General features: G+C 45.6%; 1 protein-coding gene across 1 annotated transcript in view; it reads right to left on the minus strand.

The window, feature by feature from the left end:
• The window catches only part of CDK8 (cyclin dependent kinase 8), a 61124-nt gene that overhangs the window by 2645 nt on the left and 45938 nt on the right, over positions 1-12541 (minus strand). The window contains exons 7-10 of the mRNA XM_083169881.1: positions 11465-11608; positions 4827-4896; positions 2580-2652; positions 1475-1572 (exon numbers count right to left, since the gene is read on the minus strand). Of these exons, the coding sequence (XP_083026007.1) occupies positions 1475-1572; positions 2580-2652; positions 4827-4896; positions 11465-11608 (385 nt within the window). The remainder of the gene's footprint in view (positions 1-1474; positions 1573-2579; positions 2653-4826; positions 4897-11464; positions 11609-12541) is intronic.

Consider the following 12541-nt stretch of genomic DNA (forward strand, 5'->3'; position numbering starts at 1 on the left):
AAAAAAAAGAAACAAAACAAAAAAAAAATTCTAATGAATGGGCAGCCACCGATTGGCTGAGAGCGCTCTCTTAGCCAATCAGTGTCTTCCCATTCTTTTGTATGATGTCTTTTTTTTTTTTTAAATCTCTTGCTTGCCACCTGGCAGGAATGCAGAGCAGAGGGAGCGCCTCTCCTGCCCGGTGCTTGCCCGCACTGGAAATAATTGTATGCCAGCAATGCGGCACCATTTGCACACACATACGGACCGTATCAAATGCTATACATCGCTGGTGCTAAGCACTGGCATTGTGAAGCTGATGGGCTGCAGATACAAGCAATCTTACGTGCAGCCAATCTGGCTCCAATCGTAATTGCATGTCATACACATGCGATTTTATCCTACTGTATTTCACACGGTTTCTCAGCCCGATCCAACAGAATCGGGCCCAAATCGTAGTGTATGGGGCCTTTAGAAATCTGCAGGAAAAGCAATACAGAAAAACAAAGAATTCTAAATTTTATTTTAAATATTTTGATTTCAAAACACATAAATACAGCCCATAGCCTGGAAACATGAATAAGATATGTTGAAGATGATTGCACAATTATTTTAGAGGGTTAAGCAGTGTGCACAAAGCTGTATCTGTCCATTCTGGCTGGTGGGAAGAAAAATCTTGTAATGTATGGGACCAAATGACCATCAATTGGCTCCCAAATGCTAGAAAACAGATTCGGATTAAGGTCCATACACACAAGATTATCTTTCCAATCTGGATGGTTGAAATTTGTTCCCAAAAATGTCCAGATTTTCATTCCAACCAGCCAGATTGGAAAGATAATCTTCTAGTGTGTATGGGCCTTTAGTTTTATAAATTAAACAGTTTTAACCATTTTGTCCAATTAACTATGGTCTGCTTTCCAGAATTTGGGAGTGAATGGTTGATTGTAAAATGCTACCACACACAACCAGATTTTTGTACCCACCAGACAAAAAAATCTTTAGATGTGCACCCAGCTTTAAGGGCCGTACAGAGTATGCCAATCCTGCTAACACAGATATTGGCCGTAGGACCTGGCGAGGGTGTGACGGGGCAGGATGGGCAAGTGCATACACAATTTCCAATGACACACACGAGGGGGGAGACTTCCTGGCCATCGTTAACAGACACCTCCCTTGTCCGGACATGCTGGCCTTTAAAAACAAGAGAAGGGAAGATTTGCAGGTTGCAGTCAGGCCATTGTGGCATACCTGACCTATTTGAAAAAGAAACCAGAGGATTGAGAAGTGGCTCCACTAAAAAGCCCACTGTATGGGACAGATCAGGAACTCTGCAGTCTCTGTCGGCAACAGAAATGAACATGGAGCTCCTTGTGTCCGGTTAGTGAAAGGACCACAAGAAACCATCACAGCGCTGGTGGGGCTGAAAGTGGACAACTCTCTTTTCATTCTATTTTTACAACAACCAACACGGTGAGAATGGTTTGTTACTTACTCTGATGTAGGAAGCGGGTCTTCTAGAAAATAGGGATCCTGCATAGCTTGCTCAGAGGATATTCTCTTAATTGGGTCCATTGTGAGCAATTTCTGAAGCTTTATAAACAACAATGTTTCAATGATAAATAAGGTTCCGCCTTTGTTAAGCAATTATCCATAGGCATGCTTCTAGTGAGAGACTTATGAAAAGCACATTAGCTAATAACAGTTCCAGTATATTCAACAAATGCAAAAAAAAAAAGGTTAAAAAATATATATATCCATGCGTCAGTTGGAGTGGACTCCTTATACATCCTGCCTCAATACGCCTGGTGTGTGAGAGCCGCCATGTTCTCTGCTGATTATTCTGATGAGACTCTTGTTCAGATGGAGCCACGCTAATCGTGGCTCTTTCCTAGGCGCACCAATCGCCAAGAATGGGACACTGTTGCATATGTGTGAGGGCTCCAATCACAGCGACTGTATGATCTCTGGGCACACCAGTAGCGATGCCAGGGGCAGCATCGCCTAGTCCCGCCGGGAGTCCACGTTTTACAATGGAGCCGGGCTAGAGGAGTGCAGCTCCATCTGTGTATCTGTGGGAGTTTGTATATGAAACACAACACAGCTGATGCATTGTAGCACTTGGTATACAGATTCAGACACGATCACACAGATATACAAGTGCTGCAGATTCATCACTGCAGAATCCTGGCTGCATTCTAGGTGCATTGTGTTGTGATATTAGCTGGCAATTCATCAACACATTTATTGTCCGACCTGGCTGGTTGGAACAAAAACCTGGTGATGGATGACAGCAGATAACAGTTGGCCATTTGCTTAGAAATGATGGAAAACAGTCATTCAGATATTAACAGTTCCAACCAGACAGATCTGACCAATACGTAGCTGTATGGGCAGCGTAAGACGCATTGTGTGTGTGTGTGTGTGTGTGTGTGTGTGTGTGTGTGTGTGTGTGTGTGTGTGTGTGTGTGTGTGTGTGTGTGGGGGGAGGGGTTCTCAATGTGATTATTTGTTTTCATCGCATTAACCCTATATATCCGGCTAAAGGACAGAAGACCACTGGTGTAGGACATTACAGTAGGTAGGATGATAAAACTTACCAAGTGGAATGTTTTGCTGTCTGGTTTTACTTTATGCTTTTCCATATATTTAATAAGGCTGCAGTTGGTATATCTGGAATAAGACAATTTAGATTTAGGTGCCTATGATAAAAAGGAAACATTATTACAATGTACGTTATATTTGTTAGGATAGGTTCCTTTCCCTCCGATGCAAAGGTTCCACCAGTGACTCCTACTACGTCCTTTGCTGCGCGGTCACTGTATGCTGCAGTCCCACAATGCTCTGTTGCCACCCAACCACCTGGTTTCCTCACTGTACACCCTCTTACTGATCTGTACCACTTCTACTGCCTCCAGGACCACCGCTAAGCACTCACCAGATCTACCCCTCCTCCCGACTTCTCCAACATCTTAGGTGACCAAGCATCCCTCCAACTGCACATTGATGTCACAATAGCTTATCAGTCACCACCTTCTCTCATCTTTCTGTCACGGTCATTACCACAACTAACGTCTCCCTAGCCTGCTGACCTGGCGCTACATTCAGCTTATTCCTCAGTTAGTCTGCCTCCCATGTTTACACAAGAAACAAGAACTTGTATCCACGCTAAACATTATGTACCTCATCTACTGCAACCTCCTCCTAAGAACTTTAATCCCGCCTCGATCTCTTTAACCTGATCTAAAATTCCGCAGCAGGACTTCACTTCCTCACATGCCGCTCCAAAACTGCAGCACCACATACAAATATTCTGCAGAAGACAGATTACTAACCAAAAGCTACCAAGCCACCCCATAATGCATCTCACATCTCATCCTAAAGTTACCACCCTCATACATTTTTAGATGTGCATCTGACCTGCGCCTTGCCTCTTCCATCAATAATACTGAACACGTCCGACAGCCTTCAAATCTTTGGGCCTAATGAGCCTTTATGTTTCTACACAATGCTGATGTTCATGCTACCGAGATATTATCAGCAGACTGAACATTCCCCGCAATCACGCTGTGCCCGCATCAAGGTACCTTGGTGATGCCAATAGCAATGGTATTTGGGTACTTATGTAGTATCTGGACGCCCGATTATTTGATTGTATGCCTTAACTTAAGGCATACAATCAGATGCGATGCTACGGTAAAATCGCGTCGCGACCAAATAGCATGCGATGCGATCGACGCGATTTTCCATAGGGTTCAATGTTAAAATGGTCCTGTTCAATTCCCCACTATCTAAGTGGGCACAGAGTTGATTTTATATAGCGTGGCGAGCGCAGTGAGCCCGAAGCGTGGCGAGCGCAGCGAGGGGACGTGGATTACTTAAAATGTATTCCGCTGCGCTCGCCACGCTATACAAGATCAACCCAATGCCCACTTGGATAGTGGGGAAATGAACAGGACCATTTTAACATTGAACCCTATGGAAAATCACGTCCATCGCATGCGATTTGGTTGCATGCGATGCGATTTTTTCCGACCCGAACTCCAAATCGGGCGCCCAGTTATTACACAAGTACCGGTATTTGTATTGCAGAGTGACCGACAGTTAGGAACTATTTGGGGTAGGTAACGGAGAAAGGAGGCTGATTGCGCAATGTGCATCTGTAATCCTGTACTCAAGAGTAACAGAGCCAGTGTCACTACTGGTGGCATCCAGTCTGTGTGACCATAGACTTACTCGAGGAGGCAATGTTCCTCAATATTGTATCAGTGCTGCATAGATGTACACAGTTGAGAGATACAGGAAAAGGCGTAAAATAACAAAATACCTTAAATAAAAAGTTTCCATAGTGTTATACCTACGTCTATGTGGTTGTTTTTTATTGTGGTTTAATACGCAGTTTGTGTTCTAGTTTTTGCACCTCGCTGAAAGAATGGAGGAGCTAAGTGGAAAAGAGGAACATGCCCCAATTACTGTTATACTGTCATTTGTAAGTTAGGTCTGTAAATAGAATACAAGGGATCTGTATATAGCAGCTGGGGAGAAGGAGGCCGCTGTATTAGAAGTTAGTGGACTAGACACTAGATGGCAGAAGCTGCTTGATGACAGCATACACTAACTCCATGTAGATGTGGCCTGTGCCCCTTTTCCACTGAGCCCCTTCACAGCAGACAATTGTGGTTCCATGGTTCAGAATACGGTAATTTCTGACTAATTGCACACTGCATACCACATACAACATTGACATATGTGCCAACATGCACTGTTCAATCATTAGCAGGACCTGGCATCTAGTACATGCCATAAAAGTGGTCACAGTTACACCACGTAACCATCAGCGGACTTACGTATTTCTGCGGAAATCCTTCATTAATGTGGAGTGTTCAGGCATCTTCTTGATGTCCTCCCAGTCCTTCTCTGCTCGCAGGAGAGAAAAGGTCCAGATCAGCCAGACATTTACTCAACCACAAGGGTTTGCAGCAAAATCATAGCACATTCTCCTCTAAAATTGGCAATTATAGATTATAGCGCACATTTAACGGAATCTGCTGCGCTATATAAGAAACTGTAAATAATTTATAATCACACTACAAGGGCATCAGTGCTATGATGTGCCTAGAGCAGGGGTTCTCCATTTTTTTTTTTTAATCAAGGCACCGTAGAGTATAAGCATTTTTTACATGGCACCCCTAGGCCAAAGGGAGGAGGGGGGATTAGATCCAGATCTATCTATATCTATACAGATAGATAATACCCTCTCAATTCTCAGCAAGCCAATATAGCATGGGTCTTCAACCTATGGCCCTCCAGATGTTGTGAAACTACATGTTCCAACATGCATTGCCACATTTTTTCCTATAAGAGCATGTCAAAACTGGCAGGGCATGCTGGGAAATGTAGTTCCACAACATCTGGAGGGCCACAGGTTGAAGACATGTGCAATATAGGGTCTTCAGCTAGGTCAAGTAAGCAGCAGCTGCGGAGTAATGGAGGGCAGGATAGCACTGTAGGAAGCGCCCCCAGGACAAGCAGCACAGCCAGAGATCAGAATTCCCTCCGAAGCAGCATAAGCCCTTGCAATCCACAGATCAAGAATGTCGGGCAGCTGTGTGCAGATCAGCGGTCACTAATAATTACTTAGGATAGCTACTGAGTTTGCCCAAGATGGCTGCCTCACTTTCTGAAAACATGCAAATTATTTGAGTCCTTTGAGTGAAAGGCATTTATGTAATGAAACAATTTAAAAAAGGGATTTTTGTAAGAACTTACCGTTCGAATCCCTTTCTCTGATATGGTCCTGGTGACACAGCTCAACACTGGGATGTAGGAGGGTCCGAAGGAGCCAGGCACCTATCCTAAAGTTTTAGAGGGTAGGCTCCTCCCCTACTGCATCCCTGGACTCTTCAGTTCAATCTTTCAAAGCCACTGGAATACATAACTCAGTACAAACGCCTGCACATATTATATGCACATTTTATAACAGAAAACTGTTAACTTTTAACCATTTTAACATGAACATCATGAAACTTCTGGCATACTTACTGAGCGTAAGGGAGGGATCGCTGTGTCACCAGGACCATATCAGAGAAAGGGATTCGAACGGTAAGTTCTTACAAAAATCCCTTTTTCTCTTTCAATGGTCCTGGTGACACAGCTCAACACTGGGACGTTCCAGAGCCGGTCCTTTGGGAGGGTACGCTCAGGTCTGCAGCTCTCAGCACTGCTCGCCCGAATGATGCGTCCTCCGACGCGAACTCATGGAATCTATAGAATTTGGCAAATGTGTGAACAGATGACCAAGTGGCAGCTCTGCAAACCTGCTCAGCTGTGGCCCCATGTCGAACCGCCCAAGAGGTGGCAACTGACCTGGTGGTATGCGCATTTATTTTGGCCGGTACTGGTCTACCCACTTTGGTGTATGCAAAGGCTATCACAGACCGCAACCACCTAGCAATAGTCTGCTTAGATGCAGGCCAACCAATTTTGTGTACGTCGTACAATACCAACAATGTGTCAGTCTTCCTGACACTCTTCACTCTGTCCACATATATGCGTAAGGCACGCACAACATCCAAAGTTCTCAACTTGTCCCTTTTCTTAGACCCCTCTGGGGGTTGAAACACAGGTAGAACTATCTCCTGATTTAAATGGAAGGTAGATACCACCTTCGGTAAAAACTGAGGCACTGTTCTTAAAACAGCCCTGTCATCATGAAAAATTAAGAAGGGAGATTTACATGACAAAGCTCCCAATTCTGAAACTCTTTTAGCAGATGCTACTGCTAACAAAAACACTAGCTTCCACGTGAGAAACTTAAAGTCAGCCGACCTTAACGGTTCAAAAGGTGCCTTTTGAAGGCATTCCAAAACCAGTGATAGATCCCAAGGCGCTACTGGTTGCTTGTATGGAGGTTTCAACCTGGATACTCCTTGTAAAAAGGTTTGAATTTCCGGCAGAATGGCTATCTTTTTCTGGAAATAGATGGACAAGGCCGAAATCTGTACCTTCAGTGACTGAAGGCTTAGGCCCGATGAAAAACCATCTTGTAAAAATTCCATCATTCTTGATAGCTTAAAATGAGATGTATGAGCCTTTCTTCTCTCACACCATCGAATGTAAGTCTTCCAGACTCTATAATAATTTGCCGAAGATACAGCTTTTCTGGCTTTTATCATTGTCTGTACTACTGCCTCAGAAAACCCTTTTCTTTTCAAAATGGTGGTTTCAATAGCCAGGCCGTCAAAATCAATCGATCTGAATCCAGGTGATTGAACGGGCCTTGTCTTAGAAGGTCTGGTCTCAGAGGTAGACGCCATGAGTCCACAGACAACCTCTGAAGCCTCGAGTACCAGGATCTCCTTGGCCAATCTGGGGCCACTAAGATCACTGGAACCTTCTGCCCCTGTATTTTCTTCAGAAGTCTCGGTAACATTGGTACTGGTGGGAATGCATAAAGGAGATCTCCCTGCCAGTGAATAGTCATGGCATCCACTGCCTCCGCTAGTGGATCCCTTGTTCTGGCATAGAACCTGGGCACTTGACGGTTGATCCTGGATGCCATCAGGTCCACATCCGGAGTTCCCCACATCGAGGTGATTTGTTGAAACACCTGAGGGTGTAAGCTCCATTCCCCTTCCTTGAGCTCCTCCCTGCTCAGGAAGTCGGCTTCTATATTCTCTATTCCTGGGATGAATATAGCCGATACAGCTGGAACATTCTGTTCCGCCCATAGGAAGATTCTGGATACCTCCCACATGGCCAATCTGCTGCGTGTACCTCCCTGGTGATTCAGATACGCCACAGCTGTGGCATTGTCGGTCTGAATCCTCAAAGGGAGGTTCTGTAACCTGTCTCCCGCCAAGGAAATCACTTTCCAGACAGCTCTCAGCTCCAAAATGTTGATTGGTAACGCTGATTCCTCTGCCGTCCACAGGCCCTGAAGCCTGAGATCCAGGGCTATTGCCCCCCAGCCCCTGAGACTGGCGTCGGTAGTTACTATCAACCAGTCCCAGGTCTGTAATGACCGACCCCACTGAAGGGAATCTACTTCTGTCCACCATTTCAAGGATTCTCGGGTGTCCGAAGACAGCACTATCATCTCGGATTTCATGGTCAAAGTGTTTCCCGACCAGGCTGACAAAATGTTCCATTGGAACCTCCGAGAGTGGAACCTGGCAAATTGAGCGTCTCGAATGACGCCACCATCTTCCCCAGGAGCTTGAGGCACCTCCATACTGAAATGCTCTGAGCCCTGAGAATCTCCTGGACTAGGGTGACCAGATCCCTGGCCTTTACCTCCGGGAGGAATACCCGATGAAGATGGGTGTCCAGTATGACTCCCAAGAATTGGAGCCTTTGTGACGGTACCAACTGAGATTTTTGCAAATTTAAAATCCAGCCGTGAGCCTGCAAAAAACTGATGGCCTCTGCCAAGTGACTCTGCAGCATGGCTGCTGACTCTGCTTTGAACAGGAGATCGTCCAAATAGGGTATTACTGTGATTCCCCTGAGCCTCAGCACCGCCGCCATTACTGACATTATCTTTGTGAATACCCTTGGCGCGGTTGCTAGCCCAAAGGGTAACGCCCGGAATTGTAAATGCAGGTCTCCTATGGCAAACCTCAACAAGGTCTGATGCTCCGGGTGTATAGGAACGTGCAAATATGCGTCCTGGACATCCATGGACGCCAAAAATTCTCCCTGGTCCAGACTCAGGAGTACTGACCGTAGAGACTCCATTTTGAAATGGTCTACCCATAAATGAACATTTAGAGACTTCAAATTTAGTATTGGTCTGAAAGACCCGTCTGGTTTGGGCACCAGGAACAGCGTGGAGTAAAAGCCTTTCTTCCACTCTGTCTTGGGGACTAGTGTAACCACCCCTTTTTTCAAAAGGGAGTGCGCTGCTCTCACAAGAGCTGTACGCAGCCGTGCCTCCTTTGGTAAGGATGTGGGAATGAACCTCTTCGGAGGTGGCCCTCTGAAAGGGATTTTGTAACCCTGTGTTATGATGTCTAGCACCCAGGCATCCTGGCCTAGAGAAGCCCAAGCGTCCCTGAAGTGTGTGAGACGTCCGCCCACTTTTGTCACTGTCGGGCAAAGCCCCTGACAGTCATGCAGAGGGTTTATCCTCTCCTTTATTGGCAGGCTTCTTGTGAAAAGAACCAAATTTTGACTTTTGTGTCTTGCCTCTAGAGGGCTGAAACCTTCCCCTGAAAGACTGTCCTCGAAAGGACGCACCACCTCTAGGGGAGGGCCGAAAGGACGGCTTAAAAGCAGAAAATCTGGATGTCTGCTTTGCTGAGGAGGCCGGCAGGAATGTACTTTTGCCGCCTGTGGCCTGTTTTATAATCTCCTCTAATTCGGTACCAAAGAGTACCTTTCCTTTGAAGGCTAATGTTTCCAGAGCCTTCTTGGACTCATTGTCTGCTTCCCAGGCTTTAAGCCAAAGCACTCTCCTGGCATTAATGGAGACTGTGGACACTCTGGTTGCCATTTTAATAGCTTCCTCCTCTGCTTCAACTGCATATTCTGCTGCTGCCTTAATCTTTTCTGCAAGCAGTAATGCACCCGGGTCAGCCTGCAGCATGGTGCATAATTCACCAGCCCACTCTATCATGGCCTTAGAAACCCAGGCTGAAGCAATAAGGGGTCGTAAGGTAAACCCCACCCCTTCAAAGATAGCCTTGAGGTTTCCCTCCAGCTTTTTATCCACAGAATCTTTAAAAGCTGCACCGCCTTGTACTGGTAATACAGTAGCCTTGGACAAACGTGCCACTGAAGCGTCCACAACTGGGACCCTTTCCCAGAGCTCCGCATGAGACTCTGGCATGGGGTACAGATTAAGGAATCGTTTTGGCATCTGAAGCCTCTTATCAGGAGTTTTCCAAGCCCCTTCTAACAATTCCTGTAACCCCTCATCTGAAGGAAAAGTAACAGCCTCCTTCCGCTGTCGCTTAAAAACACCTTTAACAGGAGTCTTATCCTCCACAGTCAGCTTTAAAGCCTGCTTCACAGCTACAATGAGATCCTCTATACCAGCAGCAGAGTTCTCTTCCAAATCATCACCCTGATCCCAGGGGATGTCAGTATACTCTCCTTCCTCTTCATCTACCACAGTAGTTAAAGCATAAGACCTTCTAGGGGTCCCTGCCACATCATCCATTTTGTCCAGCATTTCACTGAACCTGTTAATGCCTTTTGCAGTATCCTGCATCACCTGGATAAGTGCAGGATCTGCCTGGGTAAGAGGCAAGGAGCCAGACGACTGCTGAGATGATGGCATAGGTCTCTGTGATTCTACCAGCCCATCACTCTGCCTGTCCAAAAGCTGCACCAAAGCGTTTACTGACCTGCCTAGGGCCCTGGCCCACGCAGGTTCCATATGCTCTGCCCTATGGGGATCACTGCCCATGGGTCTCACATCAGCGCAAGTAATACATAAGCCCCCCTTGGCCATCTGCTCAGGGACAAATTTTTGTGTGCAAACATTGCATGCGCTCAGTGCATTAAGGGCTCCCTCCCCCAAAACCACAGCCTGATGCTCAGACATGATGCAAGTGATAAATGTATATCTATCAGTATACACAGTGCAAACAATGTACAAGCGTTTATACAGAGCAATGCACCCAGTCACTTATCTGTCTGTTGGTTTCAACTGCGGGGAAGCGATTCCCAGGAAATCCAAGTCACTCTGCCAGGATCAGTAAGCCAGCTCAGCTCCGCTGCAAGCGTTCTGAAAGGCGCCAAAGTCAGAGTGAAGGAAGAGACCACAGGTCCCTGCTGCTGCGGGGTCCGTGACCTTTTGGCGCCAACCACCCCCAGCAAGCCGCTCCTTAGGTAGGATTTCCTAGTTCCAGTGTCTCCCCCTCAAATGGGGATCACTTGGAACATGCCTGTCACAACGCTGCTGTCCTCTCATCTAGGAGCTCAGCGTGTAAGCTCCGCATAAAATGGCCGCCGCCATCACGGAGCGCCTGTCCCCCATGATCCCCACCTAAACGTGGAGCCGGTTTCAGGGTACTCCGGAGCCCAGGCAGCCTTCTAGAAAAGGCTATAAGCGCTGCACAGGGAGACCAGACAGTGTCTCCCCTGTGCACAGTGAGCTGACAGGACGCGCTTCTGTCAGCTCCTGCTGCGCAAGCAGTGTGAGGATTCACTATGAGAATCCTCACACTGTGCCTACCTAGCTAGGGTAAAAGTTAATAAAATAATAAAAATCCCCTAACTACTCTAATTCTTCGGCTGCTCCTGCAGCCCTTTAGAATAGCACCCACTCCAGTGGGCACCTAACACGAACTGAAGAGTCCAGGGATGCAGTAGGGGAGGAGCCTACCCTCTAAAACTTTAGGATAGGTGCCTGGCTCCTTCGGACCCTCCTACATCCCAGTGTTGAGCTGTGTCACCAGGACCATTGAAAGAGAAAAAAAAAATACTGTTATTAGTCTGCCAGATATTTAAAACTTCATTACTTTAAATGACGTACCTGCAGGGAACCCCATGACATTAAATATTCTATCCAGCTGGTCATGGTGGTAAGGATTACTAGTCTTTATGTCTTCTTGCCGACAATGAAAAATTGGCTCTGATGTTAGAAGCTCTGCAAATATACATCCTATAGCCCAGATATCTTCAAATGGAAGAGAGAGAGAAAAAAAGCGTATACTTTATTTTAAAAACCACATTAAAATTATTTGCAGATAAAAATAATGTGTCAGTTTTCAAAGTTGTTTACAAATTTATTTTTCCCTATGACACATTCATAAATATAGTCTTAAGGGCCCCATACATCAGCAATTAATTGTGACAGTTTTCAGATATGGAGAGGATTGCCACAATTAATTTTAGATGTGTGGGCTCCCCCTTTTGGCAATCCCAATCAAAATCGCAAATCGATTGCTTAATCAGGTTTTTAAACATGTTTAATAATCTGGTATTATCTGCAGATATATGTGTGGGCATTCCCAATTCGTCTTCTTCATCTATTTACATTATGAACAGCAATCGATTGGGCAATTTCCAGATAATAAATCTGTAATGTGTGGGCAAAGTCAGATAGATTGTAAAATCCATTTATCTGGCCAAAAAATCCCTGTATCTGGAAATCCATAAATTGTGATTGCTTATGTATGGGGCCCATTACATTTCTAAAAGCTATTAAGCCAATATCATCTTAAAACGTATAAACTGTTTCCCTGTATTGTTCCTTTGTATGGTGCTGCAAAACACTTGTGGCGCCTTATAAATAAAATAATAATAATAAACTGGCTACAGACTAGAACGACATCTGGCCGATCTGCACAATTTCGACGGGTTGTGCGACTGATTGTGTGCACATTGTGAGGTGTGTATGTATTAGAGATGTGCAGGCTCTGATTTCAAAGCAGGATCTTATTGGCTATCAACTGTCATGTGATTTGGGATAGCCAATAAGATCCTGCTTTGAAATCAGAGCCTGTACATCTCTAATATGTATGATGCGCGGTCCCACAGGTCGATACTCCCGATCATATGTGCTGCATGTATAATCTGTCTGCTTTGCTTGCGTTCGTAAGCAGATCAT

This window comes from Crinia signifera, chromosome 2 (genome assembly GCF_055691185.1).
Source record: "Crinia signifera chromosome 2, ASM5569118v1, whole genome shotgun sequence".
Lineage (NCBI taxonomy): Eukaryota > Metazoa > Chordata > Amphibia > Anura > Myobatrachidae > Crinia > Crinia signifera.